The sequence below is a fragment of the Dermacentor albipictus genome, chromosome 3, assembly GCF_038994185.2.
Source record: "Dermacentor albipictus isolate Rhodes 1998 colony chromosome 3, USDA_Dalb.pri_finalv2, whole genome shotgun sequence".
Classification (NCBI taxonomy): Eukaryota; Metazoa; Arthropoda; class Arachnida; order Ixodida; family Ixodidae; genus Dermacentor; species Dermacentor albipictus.
The window spans coordinates 9,853,277-9,876,088 of record NC_091823.1 but is presented as its reverse complement, the minus strand read 5'-3'; the positions used below and the strand labels follow the sequence as shown (position 1 = coordinate 9,876,088).

Genomic DNA, 22,812 nt, shown 5'->3' with positions numbered 1-22,812 from the left:
CTGCCATCGTACGTGCGCGCTGCAGTCGAGCGAAGAGAACGCGGGGAGATCCGGTGGCTTTGCGCTGTCTGCCGTGCAATGATCGTGAACGGCAAATAAACGGGGCGAGGCAGGCGCTGTAGTGCGCGCAGGCGGCTCCTTTCCTGGAAAACGTCATTCTCTTACAATGTTAAAACCGGCTTAATCACGATTAAGGCGATGACCGAGAAAACAACGCGCTGTTATCCTTTTCCGCTACACACGTGTGTGTACGCAACCTGTTTTTGGCCAGTTCTGTTTAGTGGTACCAAGAAAAAAAAAACATTGGCAGTAAGCTTCAGGTAAATTAAGCGACTTCGTGTGACTTTATTTCTCCCGTAGTGTGCTGAGTTTTTCTACGCACACACTTGAAAGTATACCTAACACCTTGACCTTTTTTGAATTGCAGTCTCCAGAGCCTTGGAATAGCACTAGCTATACCTAACTTTGGCTTATTTATCGGAACACTATCATAATCCGTGATTGAAGGGGATATGTATATACACCGAATGCCTTACGTAACTTGTGCCAAAAGAATACGCGAGTGTCACGTTGCTAGACGCAACCAAGGTAATGTTGTTTGCCGTCAATTACCAAGTCCGGTTATTTTGTGTATTTCGCCTAATTACATAAATTGTCATTATCTAACTAACTTCTGAAATATTATAATCACAGCGAATTTGCCAATAAGGAAATGGTAGGCCATCGTGAAAAAATTCCTGAGCCATCTTTTCTGTTAATACTTTATGCTTAAAACTGTTCGAAGCCTGAAAGGAACGCGCAGAAGCATCCGCCGAAGCTCACCCGCCGTGGTTGCTCAGTGGCTATGGTGTTGTGCTGCTGAGCACGAGGTCGCGGGATCGAATCCCGGCCACGGCGGCCGCATTTCGATGGGGACGAAATGCGAAAACACCCGTCTGCTTAGATTTAGGTGCACGTTAAAGAACCCCAGGTGGTCAAAATTTCCGGAGTCCCCCACTACGGCGTGCCTCATAATCAGAAAGTGGTTTTGGCACGTAAAACCCCATAATTTAATTTTTTAATCCGCCGAAGCTTTCGCGTAACTAATCGTGTGGTACTCTTTCTTTTCTTTTTTTTGAGGGGGGGGGGGGGGGCTTTCTGTCAGGATTCAGCAACAGAAAGATGGATGGGGAATTTTTCATGATGGCCTACAATTTTCTCATTAACACTTTTTGCCCTTAATATAATATTTAACGTAGTTGATTAAGTAACAGATAATTATGTAATTAGGTGAGGTACAAAAAGAAATAGTCTGACTTGGTCCAAGCGACTGCAAACTATACCTTAGTTCTGTCCAGCTACGTGTCACGGAATGACAAAAAACTGTAGCCGTAGAACTATTGGTGAACAATTGCGGGAAGTTTGATCAGTAAATATCCAGTTTATCCCTCGCTGAGGATTGACACTATCTATGCAAAATGAGCATGGCGCATACATACGGTGTCGCATAGTTTCGAATACGCAAATGACATGCTCTACTCGGTGTCGTGCGAGTCTCTCGTGCGTGTGGGATATATGCGCGGCATGACGTTGCTGGAACAAGCGCAGTGTAGGCGGCGACGTCTTTCAACGACTGGGTCCGGCCGTGGGATAACGTTCAATCTCCGTGGAGCTTCACGTGCGAAGCTTCCACGGGGAAGCATATATACGTAGCCCGGGTACAGTGTAGCCCGGGCTCCCTCGTCCTCTTCCCCAAACAGGTCCCGATCCATCACTTTTAAATATTCTGGTCTCCGCGTCAGGGCAGGCAGGCTACACGCGCGCCATGGTGGCCGCGCAGCGCTACCCGCCGCTTGGCCGCCGCTTTGCGTTACGAGGCCGGCCTTTTCTCTGGCGGCGCAGTTGCGATAGCGTAACGAGGGGAGCGGCCCTTCCGACGAGGCCTGTTGCTGGCCGGCGCTGGCCGGTCGACTCTGCGCGCGCCACTCGGGCGATCCACGGGAGCGTCGAGGGCCGCGAGCAGCCGGACCAGTTTTCGGGCCGTGCGCGCATTCGTTTTGGCCCGCTGAAAAAACGCGCCCCGCTGGCTCAAAGAGCGACCCCCGCTTGCCCTTATCCACCCCGTTCGCCATTTCTTTCTCGCATCTTTCTGTGGCTTCGAACGGGCGGTGTATATATACTCGCGAGAGCGAAAGATGGCCCCCGTATGCGTATACTACGCGCTCGCATTTCAAGTCGACGGGCACAGGTGCCGGACCGTACAGACGGAGGGCGGGCTGAGTGCCACGATTCGAAACGTCGGTTGTGCCCGTGAAACGGTGGGTTTCTGGCCTGCGCGCTTCGGGTTTACGGCTCTCGCCGAGGTCGGGGAATCCGTGTGCCTTCCGTCTTTCTTTCTTTTTTTTTTTCCCGTGGCCGTTGTTTTCTTTCTTTCTCGTTTCGTAACGCATAGGTCGCTCTCTCTCTCTCTCTCTCTCTCTGTCTTCCGATCTCTTTCGTGTTATTTGTGCGTGCTTGATTCTTGGTCCGAGGAAAGGGAGAAAAAGACAGAAAACTACCTCGTGTATATGTGCCAGATGAAGCGGAAGGAAAAACACATCTGATTAAAGATGGGCAGGGACTCAAGTTCATGTACAACGATAGTGCTCTCTCTCTCGCCCCGTATCAAGAAACCGACTGCCGAGCCAAGGGATGGGAAAGTCTGGCCCAAGGCGGGCTCCTCTTGCGCGCTACTCGGCGCATTAGGGACTACTAATTAGGGATTCTACTGAAGAAAAACACTAAATCAGTTTATTTTGATAAAGTGATATTACTTTCACAAACTTTGCTATTATTGGTTGATTATTAGAAGAAGGTAAGGTATACTTGGAATATTTTTTCTTCAATTTCGCGCCGAAACCTCAGCGTCGGGACGTCAGTGTTCCGTCATCGATTTCAGAGTACTTTTTCGTACTTGGAGGGCGTTGCGTGTAGTTAGTAGCAGTTTTTGAAACTTGCCGAATTCTGCCTCTGGCTCCTGTGGAATAAATGAAGCGCATCTTTACCGATACTAAATTAACTAATGCCGACAAGACGCTGCGAAAGACTATGATGTCACGGCGTACTGCAGGTGCAGGAACTTTCGGGAGGCCATCAGTCGTTTGCTATTTTCGGGCTTCATCGTCGAGTCTCTGCTCACGACAAGAGCGGCTCTTTTGGTCTTGCAGGCGAAAGGGTTGTGTAGTATAATGCAGCTCAAGTTATTTTTCCATTTAGTGTCCCTTGAAGGTGGCAGCCTATAGCACTGTGCTCTAGTCTTTGTCATTTTTTATACTTTAGTCTTTGTGCTGTGAATATCGTTCATTCTTTCTTCTTTCATTCCCTTCGTTCTATCTTCAACTGCCATTTTTTTTTTCTATCACCTCCTATAAAACGCAGCGGACAGGCGTTTAGCCCTTTCCGGTGGCCAGCCCGTTTCTTCCCTGTGCTTCTCCGTCACTTGTATGTTTTGAATAAGTACCGAATTCGTTTGCTGGGGGCAAGGTGTTACGTGGTATGTAGATGTCTTACTACTGTGAATGAGCAGGGCGTGCGCGATACGCGAAGCAATACGTTGCTTATCGGAGCGACGTAGTATCGAAGTGCGCGGTGGTAGTCCTCGTCAGCTGTTCCATGCGCGCCAAATTAGCCATACGGCGCCTCGCAACCTGTGACACGTGTTCTCCTCGATCGTGTTCGCTGGCCAGGCTTAGCGATCGTTCAGGGCTGCGGACGCGCGCGCCCGCTCGATCACTGCGCGGCCAACGCGAGCGCCGCGATTTCGAGGGCACAACATCCGCACGGCTGGCAGTGTGCACGCAAACGACGGCGGGGGCGAGAGATGCGTTGTCCGTCGTGGTCAAGCCGAGTGGGATGGAGAGACCTTTTGCGACGTTCTCAGGATCGTGTCCGTGCCCATTAGTATAGCTTAAAAGGCGTGCATGTAGAAATGAGAAAGTGTTGTACCATTCTACAGTACCAGAAAGAAAGAAAAGCCACGTTTACAGTGTGTGAGGAGGCCTGATATTAAGCCAGCGAAGACTAAAAAAAAAAGCGAAAGACGGGCTGGCCAATCTGATTTGAAATTTTTCGTGCTAGCTCGCCGTCGCGTCGTGAATTTCGACGACCTGTGGTGTGCGCGCATATATAGCGAACTTGTCATCGATAAAGATGCGCTGCATTCTATTCTAAAGCAGCCAGTCACAAAACTTAGCGAATTTCGATAACTTTTACTCCGCAACAACGGCCGAAATACGAGAAAATACTTTGAAATTCATTACGTCACGCTGGCGTACCGGCGCTGGGGTTCCGGCGCGGCATTAAAAAAAAAATTTAAGCTTCGCTTTCATTTCCTATTCTAGTGGTCAACCTTAAAGGGTCATTAAAGGCAAATAATAAGTCGACTTGGACTGTTTAAATACCATTCCAGAAACCTCGCAACGCTTGTTTCGGGCCAAGAAAAGGCAGTTTACGAGAAAGTTGCATGTGAAGGGTCCGAATAGCTTTTTTGAAGTTCAAATCTCGCGCCACCTAACTGGGGGATTGTTGACGTTGCGTACGCCATCACCTCCCTTTGCTGCCGTCGGTGAGTAAAACGGCGCCCGACAGACGGTGGTACCGGGCCGAGACAGATGACGTCAGAGTGGCGGATTCGCCGCATCAGTACACTGTAGCTGCAGCTGCTTTTTTGGCCAAGTTTCCGTAGACCGTTCGGGCATCCCGCAACATCGCATGGAAGTTGAATTCTCTGCTACTTGCCGTTTGTTTCGCAAACCAGCACAGCGCTACGCGACAACGAAACTACCGAAACGCGAAAGCGTGGGTGGTGCGCAGAGTCGAGGCGAAAACGACACCTTCCGACCGCCCGCGTCGAGGATAATTTCAGTGAGTTCTTCTTCGTAAAAGTGAAATAGAAATGGACAAGCAACATTTTATTTCGTCTTACAATACAATGCAATGATGTTTTTGCAACGAGTGGTTGAGTACTAATGATACAATTTAACTGAGGAGTGCCTTCGTCATCGGGAAAGTGCTTGAAAGTCCCGGACGAGTCTCTAATCATTTTCTGCATTTACCTCTCTGTTCGCGATAATATTGGCGCCTTATATAGATTCTCGAACACTAATCTATAACTTTAGCGTGACTTAATAATTGCCTTTAGTGTCCCTTTAACGAAAGTAAGTTTTGAAGGAATGGTTTATCGGTCTAAACTTTGTGAGGCCTTCTATTCAGTGCTCCTTTAGAATGTGCTTTCTGTAGAAACCCTTGTAGGTCCTCTGTAAAACTCCGTAGATCGTCTGACGGCCTGTGAACTCACTCTAATTGTCCGCACGTGTTTCTCTCTCTATTTCTCTCTCTTTGTAAGTCTTTTGATGTTTATACTGCAAACGACCTGTTCGAAAGCCTCTCAACCACTGTAGGCGAGAGGAGACTTGTTTGCAACTTTTGTGTATGGATTTCTGCACACTTTATATATATATATATATATATATATATATATATATATATATATATATATATATATATATATATATATAAAAGTCTATAATAAAGCAATTTGGTCTGCAAGAAGTGTACCGACAATCTTCAGATCGTCTGAATGCGCTCTCTATATACGGGGTCAGATATGGTGGGAGAAAGCAGGGGAGCAGAGGCCCAGTTTTCAGGTTTCACGCGCATCAAACACCGTGTAGTTGCGGTTACGCGGATGCGAGCAGGAAAATCGAGCTATAGGCCTACTGGCACGACAGGACACGAGATCGAAGTGCAGGCGGTGGACGGGGAGATAACCGATTCAGTGACTGCCGTTATTTGCCCAAAGCATGACGTCATCAGGCGCCGATGATGGTGATGACGGATAACGGTGACGGTGATGACGGATAAGCACCGTGGCGTCAACGCTGTGGTAATGACGATGGCAACCTGAAAACATACAGCCAGGACGCAGCAGTGTTCACGTGAAATTTTATTCGTAAGATGCGTTTATCTCTGCACAGCGTCTGTGGTATCATGTAGTTTTCGCAAACCTCACCTGCAAGGGGGTGCCTATAAGCTATGGACTATTTTGCGGAAGCATTTGAGTGTGATCACCTTGGGCTGCTAACGCCGTCGTTTTCTATCTCTATCAAGCAAATTCACGATACTACAGCCGATTAGTGCGCATGAAAATGTTTCTACGGATGCATATCTTCGGTTCTTCATGACCATGTAAATTTGAGGTCACTGCGCACTTAACTAAGAAATCGTTCGTGGGGCCAAGATGGTGGCGCCCATGAATCTAGAATGAAATCCGAGTCGTCCCGACTCTGGTTATGGAGTTGCCTGGTTTGCGTTTGCAACAAGCGCTTAAATGGACTGACAACTGATTTTTAAATACCTAGTTTTTTCTTTCTTTTTTTCTTAATGTCACAACGCAAAGCTCACCCTCGGTAGTGTTTAAACCTGCAGTGGCTACTTCCAAAAGCGTGCGGATATTTTGTTAGCGGAATTTTTCCATCTGAGCAGCCTCTAAAAAAGTAAGATTCTCTTCTCCAGCAACGCTGATAAGTGAGAGCGATGCCGATAGCCCGCCTTGCAAATTGTGAAAGCTGCTCATCGCTATGCATTCACAGGGGTGATTGCAACTTTGGTTAACCACCTATATTTGGACCTTTTAAATACCTCTTGAAAATGAAAAAAACTGGTACAATAAGTTTGCGTTGTTAGACATACCTTCCATATATTTGTACCGCGTTTTTCTCCAAGTACATGCCTACGTCATGGCTGGCTGGCCCCCGTCGTCGCTATTCTGTCGATAGACGAGCCAAGCCAACTCGTCGAAAAACAAGACGAAGGCAGCGCCACATTTCTGCTCATTGCAAACGGAGGCCTATCTGCACATTGTAATTTACACAAAGTTATAACAGAAGAAGTGTGCTGCATTTCAATACTGATATATAGACCAGGAGCCGCGCACAGTAATAGCAGGTCGCGTGACAGACCTCTTGTGCATCTTCATGTTTTTGCCACGTGGGGCGCCAAAGGTAATTTGTCGTGACTTTTAGTGAAGAATTAAAACTATAAATCCATGTTTGATTAAAAAAAGCATGGATCACCTTGACCAATAGGATCGACAATCTTTCAATATTGCGGGGTTATCTCGATTCGTGTTCTGAGCGGTTGTCTGTCCCTCTGGCCGCTGCGCTCCCGCCGGTCGTGCCCGTAGCGGCCGGTCAGGGGCGTCGTCGTCAACTGTTCGCACTTTCCAGCTACGCTGGCGCCGCTGCGCAGGTTTTCTCCGAAGCCACGCAGCGGTCGTGGGTCCCCGGCCCGTGCGGTTTCCGGGGCGTTTCGGTGCTCTTGGGAATGGCGACAGACGAACAACGGGTGCAAAGTAACTGCACGTGAAACGTGCCAAAACCGTGTAATATCGGGGAAGATAACATTGCATCATATTCCCAAAGATAAGAAGCAAAATGAGCTGCGGTCGATAAAACTGGATTGGGAAGAATGTGGTCGTGTAAAGCTAATATTTCAAGAAGGAAGACTTGTTAAGTGCTATACAAAGTTGCTCCACGTTTAATGTTTTTACTTAACTTTCTTCCGACTTAGTTGTGACACACTGCTTTAAGACCCTGCGAGTGCAGCTGAAGAGAAATGCTGCCTTCAACAAAGATGCAATTCGGCCGAAAGCCTTGCAGGAACGCGTGTCCCTGACCCATTGAAATATCGCATACTCGCCCCCACAGCATGCGAAAACGTAGTCACGCACATTGACGGTATAGAAATAGTGCGCATTGGAATAACTGATCGTCTCACGCATTTCTTCTTACTTAGCTATTGCTAAGTGCTAACAGTATTCCCTTGCATTTTCGAAAACTAAACTTACGGATGTCTATCATAGCGGATAACGCAGTACTTTACCTCCCCCCTCCCCCCCCCCCCCCCCCCCCCTGCGGCAGCAGTATGACTGCGAGTTAGCTTAATGGGGTTACGTTGCAAACTACAAACCTTTATCGTATCAAAGCAGAAATACTCGACGCGGACAACTGTGCTCGTGGTCTTCGTAATTCCGCAACCTACTATAACATGGCTGCCGTTAAACGCAGCCTCACCTGGCTTTGACAAATTAACAAGACACTATACGCCGCCAAGCTGGTGCGCGTGGCTTTTGCGTTTCTGACTGCGCGAAAAAGAACGGCGTCGCTGAAACGCTTGACATTCAGCGATGCTCATCGACAAACCCTCGAAATGTGCATGTTCGTTTGCGTGCCGAGACTGGTGGGGTGCGCTGGGAAAGGCCGCGTCGTCGTCGGGACTTCAGAATGGGCCGAGCGGCACACAACAAGCAGTGTGTGCGCGTACGGAGGCGCTCTTGTCCTTGCCGCAGCGGCTGCCTCCGCGCGCGCGTCGCGGATCCTGTTTGGGACGGGAGAGGGGCGCCCCAACCCCCCCTTCCCTCTCCCCCCGAGCTCCAGGGGTGTGGAGGTGGGGTGCATCGAGGGGTGAGTGCGAACGGCAGCAGACGCTGTGATGAAGGCGAGTGCGAGACGGCCTGCTGGAAAGCTCCGCAATGGTCCGTATTTATATTTCATCTGCCTCCTCTCCGAACCACTTTCCATCGCCACTTTGTGCGTGTTGTAGAGCCGCCAGGCAGCCAGCGCGCTTCGCCGCTGGTGTGTTCGTGCGTGCGCGCGCCTTTCAGGGGGGCCCGACTCGAGAGCAGTTGGTGGTTGCTCCTCGGCCGATGCCTGGCCTGCTGCTCGGCTTCTTCGCTTCTCTCAGTCCCTTCCCGCGGCATCCGTATCACTCGTGACGCAAAGTTGTGTGCCTCCTTCAAAAGCTGCGCTCAACATCGCCTCAGCCGTCGCCATCCTCTTCGTTGCTTGACCTATCTCTGCTGCTGCGGCTGCCAGTGCGCGAGAGGACACGCGAGACGCCCTTTTGTGAACTCGGCATCGTTCGCAGCTGTCGCCGCGGTGCTCGCGCGTGCGTGTGTGTGTGTGTGTACGCGCTGCACTCTTTGTTTGCGGTGAGAGAGCTGTCGTTTCCCCCCAGTTCACCGGCTGCTGCGAGTTACCGGCTGCTGCAGCGAGCCTCGGCCTCGTCTGCGGTTTTCTTTTCGAAGGAGGAGAAAGACGTCGCAGGATTTCTCGTGCCCGTCTCGCGTGCCGGTGGATTGCGCCGCTGTGCCAAAGCGGCGGGTTGTTCAGTGCTCGGGGCAACGGGCTTCGACGCAGCGTGTGCGTCGGATTCGACAGAGCGCCTGCCACCCCTCGGCGAAGTTGCGTGCGTGATTGGGGCGGCCGATCATCTGTCTGGCAGCCCATCGAGTGCCGCCGGACCTCCGCCTGGCCTTTTCCTCCTTTTGGTTGTGCTGTAGCGTGTAAGCGGCGGCCGCCGCTCTAAATGATGAAGGGCGAGTCCCGGAAGGTTGCCGCGCCTCCGCCGCTGTCACCGGCCGTGGGAAACATCGTCGCTCTGGACGCGCGCTCGACTCAGGGTCGACGCCTTCGCATCTGCCGCTGCTGCTGCCACTCCGTGCGGCTGCTTCCAGTGTTCGAGGCCTGAGCTGCAATCGACGACCCGCCATGTCTTCGTGGCGAAAGAAAATGCGCGTCAAGTGGAACCGCAACTTGGACGGCGGTCCGTCGCCGAGCACCGCTGTCGGCGACGAGGAGTCGCCGCTAGGCCTCTTCGAGCGGCGGGGATCCCTGCGCAAGCCGTCGCCCCCGGCCGCCGCCAAAGAAGAGACCTTCAAGAGGAGCTGGTCGTTCCGCATCGGAAGCGGCAGTAGCGGCGGCGGCGGCTCCAAAACCAAGGATGTGTCGCCCGGCGGGAACGACAAGAGCGCGTTCCTGCGCATGTTCCGTTTCGGCAAGGACAAGAAAAAAGCCGGCCACCAAGAACCTGGCAGGAGGCGCATGTCGGACGCCGCGGTGACAGAGGCGGCGCGCAAGGACGAACTGTCCCAGTGGTCCTCTGTGCCCCTGGACGTGAGTGAATCGCCCGAGGCGAAACGTCGCCAGGAGGCCGCGCTGGTCATGCGGGCGCACACGTTGCCACGCTCTCTGGAGGCTGCCCCCGGCGGCAGCGAGCGTCCAGACGACGACGGCGACGACAACGCGGTTTGGGGCCTCATCTACTGCGACCCCAAGGTAGAGATGAACGGCGACTTCAGACTGCCGCGCGCCATTTCCACGAGGAACCACGAGTCACGAAGCGGCAAGGTCTTCTCCGAGGCGGTGCTTCCCCACTTTCTGACTCCCGGTCACGATCTCGGTGGCGGTGAGCCCGAGCAGGAGGACAAGATGCGAGCACTGAAGAAGCTGCTGTTGAACGGAACGTGCCTTGCGGCGGCGGATATGCCGAGCGAAGACGCCGACAGCAGCCACTCCGTCGCCAACGGTGCCGTCGTCTTCGGGAGCCCGGAATCCACGTCCGCCGACTGTGGCCCGCCTTCGGCCGATAGCGGTCAGGGTGATTTTGGTGCGACTAGTGGCGCTGAAAGCAACACCGAAAGCAAGTTTTCTGTGGCCCACTCAGAAACTGAACGCGACGACGTGCCTAACTTAGCTAGCGAACAGTGCGAACACGAAATCTCGCTCTGTGAAGAAAACGGTGAACCTACGTCTAACGTCACCTTCGTTGTCGAAGTCAACGAATGCTACCAGGACGACTGCGACCAGGCCGAACAGGTACCCTGCACCGAGAATACTGGAGATGACACGCAACCACTCGCGGGTACTGAAGACACGTCTCAAGCTTGCGCAGAAAGTCACGACGGCGCCTCCGAGATGTCGCGACCCGAGTCAAACAAAGGCGTGAACGAACAGGCCGCTAACGAAGACGCCGAGGCGGCTGATATCAAACGAAGCTTCCAGAGACAAAGACACGACTCGGCGTCGACCGGTTCAAACTGCGAGGAGTGTCCCGCGCAGGACGAGTTCGAATTCGTCGCCGCGGAGCCTGCGACGTGCGAGCAACAGCGGCGAATCAGCCGCGAGACGGTCTCTCCCGTCTCTGACGTTTCCGACGACTTCCCGGCCGACGAGAAAGCCAGCTTCATCTTCCTCAAGCCTGACAACGGCGGCGAGTCCCTTCTGTCGCCCCTGTCGACGCCCGATGACGAACCGCCCGGGGTCCCCTTCGGCACTCAGCGTGTCATCGACGAAGACTGCGGCGTTCCGGTAGATCAGTACGAAAACGTCTTCTGCAGCGACTCTGATCTGGAGTCAGAGGACCTGAACGACCCCGAAGAAAGAGAAGTAATAATCGTGGACCACCTGCCCCACCAGGAAACCCAGGACGCCCCGGACGTGTGCGTGATCGGGAACGACATGATCCAGTCCGTGAACTACGAAACCTTCGTGCTGGAAAACGAGGTCACGCCCGGCACGTCTAGCGCCAGTTCCGCTCAGGAAGCGGCGCAGAGCGGCGGCGTTCGCGCCAGTGCCGCGCGGGCCGGCTCGCCGCAGCTCGCCCCATCCAACGCAGACCGCTCGACGCCGCGCGACGCTGTCGGGGAGGCTGACAGAGCGAGCAAGCTGGAGGCGTCCGAGGGAAGCTTTCGCGACAAGGTGCAGTACTTCAACGCCATCAGCGCCGAGCACACCCCGCCAAAATCGGCCGCAGAGGGCAAGCGTCCGCGCGCGTCTCGCATCCCGACCGCGTCCCGGCTACCCCGGCCCTCGACTGCTGCTCGTCCGGCAAAGGAGTCCGGAATACCCATTCTCACGGCGGCGCCCGTACCAGCCAAGCGATCCCGGTTCGGCGCGAAAGTCGGCCATATACCGCAGCCGAGCAGGAACAACGGTAGCGCGCTGCTGCAGAGACAGGTCACGCCGCCGCTGACAAAAGTGACGGCCCCCGCTCCCACCAGAGATTGTTCTGTCGGCCCTAAAACGCCACTGTTTTCCGGACTCGCGAAGAACGCCAAGCATGCGCGGCACGCCGCAGCGGAGAGTGGCAGCGCTGCAGAGGAAGCCCCAAAAGCGCCCGCGCAAGAAGCCCCGGGACAGCTGAGGCGCTCGGGCACGTTCGTCCTCGACGAGCCGGAGCCGACGGACGCTGCGCGGTCGGCTTCCTTGCCGCGAGCCGAAGAGGACGTCGTCGTGCAAGACTCGTCGTCCGCCGCACCCAGGCCCAAACTCCAGCAGCAGCCTACTCCCGGAAAGAACGGCAGGGTGGCGTGCTTGACTTCGGATAGCGCCCAGAAGCGGCGCGCGCTGTCTCCCGTCGTTGTGCTCGCCGTCGAACCCGTCGTCACGGTGGTGCACGATGCCGCCATGAAGGTGGTGGCCGCCCCGTGTGCTTCCGCGGCCTGTGCGCCGCCCTCGGTGCAGGTGCCCGTGGTCGATTCGACCGACCGCACCCTGCCTTCTTCTGATGGCGACGAGGATGCCGTCTGTTCGTCTTGCAGTAAGTGTTGTGCTCGCGCTTGTGTGTCCGCGTCTTGTGGAGATTGGGCTCCCGCCTCTATTGTTTGTCTTCGTCATTCATATCCGAAAAAATATTAAGCATATTCTGTAGCGCGGAGCAGAAGCATCATAAGCTGCAGCGTTTCGCCGCGAGATCTCAACCCCATCGTTCATCTGTGAACGGTCGGCACCGGTGAAGGATATAGGGATGAGAGTAACTTAGGCGTAATGAACGGCCGCTTTTCGCTGGCCAGCGGCACTCTTTCAGGGCTGCGGAATTTGTGCGCTGAGCTGACGGATAATCTTGTTCAACCGAACCGATGTGGTCACTTAGCTTGGCTCGACCTTGTGTGTCTACACCAGCTCAGCTGGTTGCGGTCTAACGAGTCGCGACGATGTTTCTTGACCCCGGAAAGCTGCTTGCGCGCGCCAGCGCTTGCTGCGCATCCTTCCAAATTAAGAGCCGTGCCCCGGGAGGTCCCGCAATTCATTCGTCTGCCCCGGGAACGACCGGCTTGCCGCGGAAGTAACCTATTTTCCGAGCCGTGCTTACTTTGTTCTGTCAACCCCAGTGGCTTGACGCTGGTGGAAGCCGCCTCCGTTTCGGTGCCGCCGTCTGTGCCTCTGTCTTTTCGTCGTCTTAGAAATCTACGTCGTCGCGCCACCCCGCCGATGCGTGGCGAAATTCATTTCGCCCTCTTGTTGTTGCGCGCCATTGTTTGCTATTGTTTGCGCGCCAACTCCCGTTGCACATCTGTCTCAGCGTGAGCCGCGCACACGTCTTTCTGTCCTTTCGGCTGGGAATTGCGGGCAGGTAGCGATGGTGTGACCCGTGCGATTCAAGTTCTGAATCTACGTGTTCACATCCCGGCGGGTTTACTTCATCCGGGAGAAGTACGGCGTTCGTTGACTTGTCCCGCATTCTCCAGCAGCAACTGCCCACAGTACAACTTGTCCAGAACATTATAGCTTTTGTCGGCGTCATACGTGTTAATGAACCGAAAAATCTGGCTAACAGGCAATTGCGCAGGCGAAATTAAGCGCTGCGATGCCGTACAGTTCTTGCTAAATCTCTATGGGCTGGTTTTCGATCTGTTCACAAGTTTATCCAGAACACTCATACATTGGCATTAGCGGACCCGTAGTGGACGCCACGCAATGGAATTTGTGCTCTGCAAGATCTCTAGTCCTGATGTGGTAGTTCTTTGAGATAATTGGTCAGTGTTCGTGCCACCTGCAGACCTGTGTCGAACGCCAACTTGCAGTGTGGAACGTGAATATATGACCAGTATATTGGAGGCTGCCTGCCATGATACTGGCTCCGGCAATCGAAACGTCGGCTCTGAGAGTTCCGCATGTTTATTACACTTCATTTTTTGCTTCACGCGCGCCTATAGTACTGTTTCTCATCGTTTTTGTCGTTATCAGGTAACGACAGCAAATACTTTATATGCTTCAGTAAGGATATGTTCAGGCGGGCACGAATCGACGCACCAAAGTGGTAGTGCGTAGGCTCAGCTTGCGGTGGCATCAACAAACCCCCACGCAATCTGCGCCCGTTCTTTGCTATTCCGCCGGCAGAGCAGGCATCAATTTTTATAAAGTCAGTTTGGCAAAGCGCTGGCGAACGAGGAGGAGCTATCAGTAGCGCGTACACATTCCGTGAGCGGGCGATCAACCCAAGTTGTGGTCTGCGGCTCCCGCGCTCGATCAAAATTACCCGATTCCGTCTGGCGTTGAGCCGCCGGAGGCGTGGGGGCGCCGCCGCAGCTGTAGTGGGGCGCGGCTTGACCTGCTTTGCTTTCGGCGGTATCTCGAAGGGCCAGAGAGAGCTCGCTCTCTGTTTGGGCTTCACTTTGTAATCGAGTCCAGCCGCCGCCAAGAAAAGCTCGACCTGATTGACGCGCAGCCGAGACGGCTTGCAGACAAACGGGCCGCTCACGATGGCTCTTTTTCCCGATCTCGCCTGTCCGTCCGCTGAAGACTGTTATTGTAAGGAGCGTACCTTCTCCTCCTTCTTTGCACTGTTTGCCTGCCCGCTCTGTGTGGGCCGCGTTGAGGCGGCCAGCTGCTGCTGCCGCCAGGGCTGCGAACCCCCTTTGAAGGCAGGTGCACGCTCTGCTTGTCATCCAACTGGCCTCCGATGCGTGTGTAGGTTTGCAAACTCCGGCACATTGCGTCGTCGCCGCATGAGAACCCATCTCTATTCACTCGGTTTCTCAGTGACGTAGCACTGGAGTGACCGCTGTGCACCTGACGTCGCCAAACGGGAGCGCTGTCCAGTGAATGCGCGTCCGTGGACTGTACCCTATCTGTTTTTCAGCACTGTGGAAGCTGCAGGACTCCTTAGTCAATAGGAAGCCAACTGCCCTCCGAGAGGTGTTCGTCCCCGCCGCGTCTGAGCGGCTGCTGAATTCGCAGTATAGGATGTGCATGCGCAAAGGTACTTACATGTAGCTTATCGCTATGGCTTATCGTGTACCAAGCGAAAACAAATGGCATTAATCAGACAGCTAGCCCGCAGCTCTATTCCGCTGTGCAAGGATGTTACGCCTGTGTACGCCTGGTACCTTCGCTGCGAACTCCGCGTGTAAGTATACTCCGCGTGTCACCCATGTGGTGACCCGTCAGAGCGCTACCTCCTCAATCTCGAGCGCCAAAGCACGCATCGTATCTTCTCTAGGGCTGTACTGTTGTGAAACTGCCTTTAGGTCGCGGCGCCCTTGACCTACCGAGGCATCAGTGTGTAAGAGATATTAAAGGACGCACGGGCAAAGATATGGCACGGCGATGTAGGCCGGCAGGCGCTGTGCATTCTGTCCTTGCTCTTGCGTCTTATCCGTAGCGCCGATTTCTCAAGAAGCATGGCCCAAGTCTGTCATCCATTGTCTCTGTTCAGTGAAGTTGTCAGACCTAACAGACCGCCGGCCCGGGCGCTGCAGTGCTCGCTGGCTACCGCCTTTGCTACCCTTCGCGCGTATGGGGTAATATTAGGCTTGGTGTGACCAGTCTTCTGCGATGTGCTGAACTCTTCGCGAAAAGTACATGATGCATTGAAAGGAACACCAGCTCGACGCTTTTTGGCAACCTAAAATGCTACATCAACACAAAGCTTTACATTGAAGTTAATAACGCCGCTTTACCCTCCGTGGTTGCTGCGCTGCTAAGCACGACGTCTGCGATCAAATTCCGGCCACGGCGGCCGCATTTCGATGGGGGCGAAATGCAGAAACATCGGTGTATTGACATTTAGGTGCACGTTAAAGAACCCCATGCAGTCAAAATTAATCCCGAGTCCCCCACTACGGCGTGCCTCATAATCAGATCATGGTTCTGGCACGTAAAATCCTTGTCATATACAACGGCGCTCATTGGGATATAGCTGACTACGATGGCTAACACGTCGTGCTTTTCACATGGAGGTCACCCTGAGCGGTCGGACTGGCGCTGTGGATGTTCCTAACGGAAGCTGCGCAGGAAGTCCGACTTCTTCCGCTTACCCGCGACGGGTGCGCGCGATGAATTAAACATCGGAAGGAACTGGTGCGTGCGGCCGTCTCCCGTCTGTGTGAAGTAGCGGCAGCACCTTTCGTGTGGTGGCTTGGCGGAGCCTCGTCCACGCTTGAGCGGCGCTATCTCCGCTGGGCCCCGACGAACGGCACCGGTCGACCCGGGACCTCTTCCCCCCTCGGCCTTCGGGGTCGCTGACTTCTTCGGAAACGTCGCACGTGGACCTAGTACGTGTGTGTGTGCGCTCACGGTCGCCTGGGCATCCATCCCACAGTTTCCCGCTGTGTGACCCGCGCGCCACACAGCATGCTGGCACGTCGCTAGCTAAGGTCACGTGCTTTCTTTCTTTCGCTTCCTGTCTCCAGATCGAAAGGAGCACTTGTCCTTTGTTGTTAACTGCTCGTTCATTATCCCCGGCCGTGAGTTACGGGTCTCTCCGGCGTGTTTGTCGCCAGCTCAAGTTCCGCTGTGCGTATTGTTGTGCCATTACCACAAGCCCGGATTCCGAATCTGCAAGATGCGGAATCTATCCTGCGAGCGCCATAATTCTCCCTTCACAAGACAAGATGCTGCGCCGTCGTGCGGGAGAAGCCTCGGCGAGCAGCGTGTTTAGACGTGTCCGCGTGTGCCAGACGGCCCGGCGCCGCACCTCCCTTGCCTGGAGGTCACCGCGCGCGCGAACTTTGAACCGGGTGGCCAGCGCGGTCGCTGGTTGGACCCCTCGGACGACCGTCGTGTGCTGACTTTGTATTGGGCCGTTTGAGTGACAATGGGCCTCGGGGATTATAAAAGCAGCGACACGCCGCTCGAAAACAGGATCTGCCGACCCCACCGGGAGAGAGTGTCGCTCCCGACCACGGTGTAAGAATGTGCTCCCGACCACGGTGTAAGAATATATTCTTACACCGTGCTCCCGACTGGGGTGAGATGTGTAACGCGTTTTTTCGCCGGACGTCGTCGTGCGAGAACAGTCGCGTTTGTTGTGAGCACTCGGCCCCAGTGCCGACCCGTTCATGTCCTGTATGATAACCTGTATATAATGTATAAAGTCCCTTTTGTTATTCTCATCGACGCCAGGCTCGGAGTCTTCGCTACCAACGCTCTGTCACGAAACGGGTGACGAGCGCTACGGGACCACAAAGCCGTATTCGTGGTGCAGCGGTGCAAGTTCGTAACACTGGTGGCACCGGTTGGGTGTCATAACACTGGATGGCAGCTACGGGATTGACCGGCATCAGCTACCTCGGCGCGGTGAGTGCCTGAAGTTTACCTCAAACACCAGACTTTCTCTGACACAGGTTATAGTAGCTTAGGGAAGGATTTGGTGTTGCATTGTGATAACCTTGAGTGTTTCAAGCCTAGTAAGAGTGTTTTGGAAACCAGGGGATGCTGAGGGGGTAAACAGGGCAGTGTGTGAAATACTTGCATATGTCTTACTAGTAGCATTATAGTAGCGTTCGGCAGGTATATTCAAAAAGGGTAAACAGCAGGAGGACAGTGTGAACGATGGAGAAGTACAAGGTGAAGGAACTTCTCGAAATTTGTGAGGAGTTGGGCATTGAGTTGGGCTCAACCAAAAGAAAGAATGCGATCCTTGAGGTCATGAGGACTGGGGACGTAACGGCTGAGGAAGCCGCAGAGGCCTGGGCGGATATCAATGAACGTCGGGAAAGGGAGGAAAGGGAGAAGGAACGTTGCGAGCAGGAAAGGAGAGAACAGCAACGTCGCGAGGAGGAAAAGGAGGAAAGGAGAGAGATTCGTGAGCACGAGCTTAAAATGAAAGAGTTGGAGAACCGAAATAACTCGCCGGCGCCTAGTCTCACTTCTAATGTTCCCAGAATACGCGATCAACTTCCACCCTTTGTCGTCGGAGAGGATATGGCCAAATACCTCGTGAAATTTGAGCACGTGTGCGAACGGAATAGCATTGAGCGATCCCTCTGGGCACAGAATCTGTTAGCGTTGCTTCCTGGGGAGGCATCAGACGTAATAACTTGCTTATCGAAAGAGGCGTTTGAGAGCTACAGTGATGTGAAGGAAGCGCTACTGCGGAAGTACAAATTGTCGCCCGAAGCTTTCCGGCAGAGGTTCCGGTATGCAAAAAAGGGTAAGGAGTCGAATGTTGACTTCGCGTTTCGTCTAAAAGCCGACCTGGTGGAATGGCTGAAGGGCGAAGAGGTTTTCGACGACCGCGACAAAATTGTCGAATGCATCGCGTTGGAGCAGTTCTACCGTTGCATTGATGAGGATGTCCGGCTCTGGCTGCAAGATAGGCTAAAGGAGGTTAAGCTAAACAAGGCAGCAGAGTTAGCGGAAGAGTATTATACCCGCCGCATCTTGCACAGCAAGGCAGTGCGCATAGAAAAAGCAGATAGAAGAGATGGGTTTTACGGGAAGCCCGACGAACGGAAGGAAATCACGCGTGGCGAGTTTCGGGACGACGAGTCCCTTCCCAAAGAAACTGTAAGGGTTGGACAGAATGCATCTCAGAATGATGACGATGGTCCGAAACAGCGAAACGAAATGACGCGTTCTTTTAAAAAAACGGAAACCGTTAACCTGCTACAATTGCAAAAAGCAAGGGCACATCGCTGCAAGCTGCCCAGAGAGAATTGCTTTTGCAACGATACAGGAAACTCACAAAAACATACGTCTATTGGAGCCCTATGTGCAGGAAATTAAGGTAAACGGCAAGAAGTGCCGAGCACTGCGGGACTCTGCAGCAACTATGGACGTTGTTCACCCGTCTTTCGTCTCCTCGAGTGATTTTACGGGAGAGTGCGTTAGGATACGGCAAGTGGCCGAGAAGGAGAGTGTCTGTTTACCGATCGCAACGGTTATCATTGAAGGAGAGTTTGGGAAACTTAACACCGAAGCCGCGGTGTCAGCCGCCCTCCCGGAGCAATTTTCCTACCTCTTCTCAAATAGCTCGGAGCAGCTGCTGAGGGATCAGGGCAAATCATTCTTTGCCGACGTGGCGTACATGGCCCCCACGCGATCCAAAGCGCGCCCGCTGTCGAGGGAACTTGACTTAGCGTCGGTGAGCGAAAGGCGGTGCGGCACACGGACCGATCACGGTAACTTGAGTGGCGAGCAGTCACGGGAGAGGCAGAGCTCGGAGGCTGGCCTAGACGAGCGGGTCCTGGAAGTGAGTGGGAGTGACGCGTGCAGTGCTAGCCGCGATATAGACTCGACGCCGCAATTAGGCGACGCGGGCTCCACACTCGCTCCGGTTTCCGCCAGCCGGCAGGAGCAGGCTGCAGTTGAAAGAGAAAGTCTGATTCGCGAGCAACAGGAAGACTGTTCATTAGCCGATCTGAGGAAGAGCGTCAAACGGGGAGTGGAAAAAAAGGGGGTTTCATTTGGCAAGGAATCTGGCTTATTGTACCGCCGCTACACGGATAAGCAGGGTCGCAAATATAAGCAGCTTCGGATTCCGCGAAAATATCGCCGGGAAAAATGAATGACCTCATTTGCTTCCTCAGAAGTATGGTTTCGGTCCAAAGCGATTTCAAGGGGACCATTCTATTTGTCATTCTTATTGCTGATTAATAATTGTTTCTATTTTGTTGTGTTGTTGATTTGAAAAGTGATTGTTTGAGCCTTGTGTGCTAGATCGTACACCTGCCTCTTGTTGCAGCGGGAGCAAAAGGGGATAGCGATTTAGTTAGGTTGATTTGAATTATGGCTTTGTCTGGTGTTTGACGGGAGACAGAGGGCACTTGTTCGTGTTGGGTGTTGCCTTTTGCCGGTCGGTTTTGCAAGCTGCAGAACGACCAAGCGGGACCAGTGGCGAGAAGCAAGGTCTTAGGAACGACCCGAGCGGAGCTGGTCAAGGTGCCTTGGCGACGACGTGGTGAGCAGAGCTCCTGTCCTGGCGAGTCGGACCTGGGCACGTGATGTTACCTGGCGTCCCGACACTGGACGTGAACTTGGACGAGCCTGACGAACGTGCGCGCCTGGCATCCGAGCCACGTGGAGGCAGCTCGTCTTCCCGGCGCCTTATCTGAGGGCGGGGATGCTGTTGTGCCATTACCACAAGCCCGGATTCCGAATCTGCAAGATGCGGAATCTATCCTGCGAGCGCCATAATTCTCCCTTCACAAGACAAGATGCTGCGCCGTCGTGCGGGAGAAGCCTCGGCGAGCAGCGTGTTTAGACGTGTCCGCGTGTGCCAGACGGCCCGGCGCCGCACCTCCCTTGCCTGGAGGTCACCGCGCGCGCGAACTTTGAACCGGGTGGCCAGCGCGGTCGCTGGTTGGACCCCTCGGACGACCGTCGTGTGCTGACTTTGTATTGGGCCGTTTGAGTGACAATGGGCCTCGGGGATTATAAAAGCAGCGACACGCCGCTCGAAAACAGGATCTGCCGACCCCACCGGGAGAGAGTGTCGCTCCCGACTGGGGTGAGATGTGTAACGCGTTTTTTCGCCGGACGTCGTCGTGCGAGAACAGTCGCGTTTGTTGTGAGCACTCGGCCCCAGTGCCGACCCGTTCATGTCCTGTATGATAACCTGTATATAATGTATAAAGTCCCTTTTGTTATTCTCATCGACGCCAGGCTCGGAGTCTTCGCTACCAACGCTCTGTCACGAAACGGGTGACGAGCGCTACGGGACCACAAAGCCGTATTCGTGGTGCAGCGGTGCAAGTTCGTAACACTGGTGGCACCGGTTGGGTGTCATAACAGTATGCACCATGCACCAGTCTATGGCGGCGTTGGCGTGTCTTCGTTGTTTGTCTGAGGGCTCTGCAGGGGAAGGAGGCATTTCCTATAGAGCGGCGGACGTTTATGTGTCGCTAGTGGATGGTTATCAAGTGGCAGGTCACGATTTTTCTTACTTTGTGTGTCGTTCCAATTAACGGCCAGAGTGAGATGTACACCCGCCCGGCTCGAAAGTGAGGGCTCAAGTGAAGTCAACGGGCATGGGGCGCGTGGATCGATACTCTAACTTGTTTGGAGTGTGACATCTGGTGCAGAACCTGTGGTTGTGTCCGCGGTGTTCCTAATATCGTTCGCGTGTTCGTGTTACTCTGGGCTTCACTTGAAGGTGCATGGCGCTGCAGTGATGGTCTCGTTTTCTTTTGCTTCAGACTAAGTTGAGCTTCCCAGCTGGGTTTCCACGTGCCGGCTAACGGTCTTCGCGCCCCAGTCGAAACGGTCTTCGCCTTGCTCACCGCGCGGCTCTCCCCTTGTTCGTTTGTCAACGCAATCGCCCACTGTCCGGCGTCGTGGCTAGCTTCTCGGGCAGACGGTCACGTCCCGAACCCTTCCTCCGCTTATACGTTACCGTCATTTGCTGAGCCTGTGGACACTGCCGACATCGTGCGTGTTCCCCGCCCCTTTTCCGCGTCTCTTGACTCGGCTGCTCTCTCTTTCCACTCTCGCCGATACCGCCGGCAGGTGTTACTCTGCCAAGAACATCCGCGCAAAAGCAAAAGTCACGTGTGTGTGTGTGTGTGTGTGTGTGTGTGTGTGTGTGTGTGTGTGTGTGTGTGCACGTGTGCCGTTTCTTTGTTCGTTTTTGATTCAAAGGCGCCCTTCCTTATGAGAAAGCGTCGTTCTTTCAGCGCGAGCAGTGCCGCACCTTCCATGTTGCGCGACGACCTCTTTCTTGGGAGAACCGTGTTTTGATGGCGAACCAATTTCACTCGGAGGAGGCGTCCACGTCCGCGGGACGTCCGGCGTGCCTTTCTTCTCTCCTACGAAGCAGTCGACCGCGTACACGTTTGAGTATACGGGACCAACGTTGACGGGACCCGCGAGGGAGAGAGGCTTCTGTCTGTTTTGCGGACCGGGCGTGACTGGAATAGAAGTCCGCGAGGACCTCGCGGCACGACGTCGTGCCTCCCTCCGCGTCCACCCTTGCCGCTCCCTCGGAAGACGTGCGACGCGCACACGCCCGCGCGCTTTTTCGCGCTCAAGGCTGTTTTAGCGCGCAAGTCTCCATGCGGCGTTTCGTGCAGCGTTGGGACTGCGGCATGCATAGCAGTTCCAATCAGTAGAAGCAAGGCACGGTCACAGCGTCAGACTGCGCGCGCAATGTAACACGTGACGGCTGTCCGGCGTCCTTCGCGACGCACGCGTGCTCGCTTGCGAACCTGCGTACGACGGCGCACTCCTTCGTGCGTGGGGCAGAGTTCCGCTTTCGTTCGAGGCGTTGTGCGCGTGTCCATTTGACCTCCGCCCTTCCGAGTTCGTTTGCGCTCGCAAACTTTGACGTCTGCTTAGCTCCGGCGACGTTTTTCACCGCGAGCAGTTCTGAAGTAACTGCTCGCGCTGAAGCTTTGAACTTCACGACGCACGACATCGTGAGGTTGCCGTGCAGACACGAGCATGCGTTATAAGACGCACACAGGCTAGCACAACGGGCAGCACTAGCCCCACCTTCCCCCGAAATTTCTGTGTATCAGAATGCTGCCCGCCAAGCCCCCTCTTCCCCATCTGGCCCTGGCCAAGCGGGTGCCTCTTCTCCCTTTAAAAAAAAAAAAAAAAAACTGGTTACACTGCTGCCACACTGGTGTTCACGAGCCTCACATGTAGAGCTTCGCACCCTTTCTGCCTGTGCGTAGGAACAGTCAGTGACGGAGTATGCGTGGCGTCTGACCTTGGCTTCTGCTACTGCGAGACGAGGAATATATGAGTATAGATCTCACATGTACGCGACCATCTTATGGAATATTCCTTAAGAGGAAGGTTTAGCTCGGGCCCAACTCTGACGTGGCCTATTCAAATACATGTAAAACGCAAGAACACTTTTCTGAGATAACCCCTGGAGCGATTTCAATGAAATTTGTTGTATTTGAGAGAGCATGTTAAATTCTAGTGACTGTTGGAAGCGGAATTTCGATTTAGGGCCTGGATTTTATTTAAAGGATTTTCAAAAATTTGAAAGTTAGAAAGAAAT

General features: G+C 53.9%; 1 protein-coding gene across 8 annotated transcripts in view; it reads left to right on the top strand.

The window, feature by feature from the left end:
- LOC135919528 (restin homolog) overlaps positions 1-22,812 on the top strand; it is a 162,368-nt gene that overhangs the window by 105,622 nt on the left and 33,934 nt on the right. Inside the window, exon 1 of one of the 8 annotated variants that reach the window (XM_065453413.2) lies at positions 8,280-12,396. The exons of the other annotated variants lie outside the window; for them this stretch is intronic. Within the exon in view, the coding sequence (XP_065309485.1) occupies positions 9,567-12,396 (2,830 nt within the window). The 5' untranslated portion in view covers positions 8,280-9,566. Of the gene's footprint in view, positions 1-8,279; positions 12,397-22,812 lie in introns of those variants that run through there. 8 annotated transcript variants of the gene reach the window in all.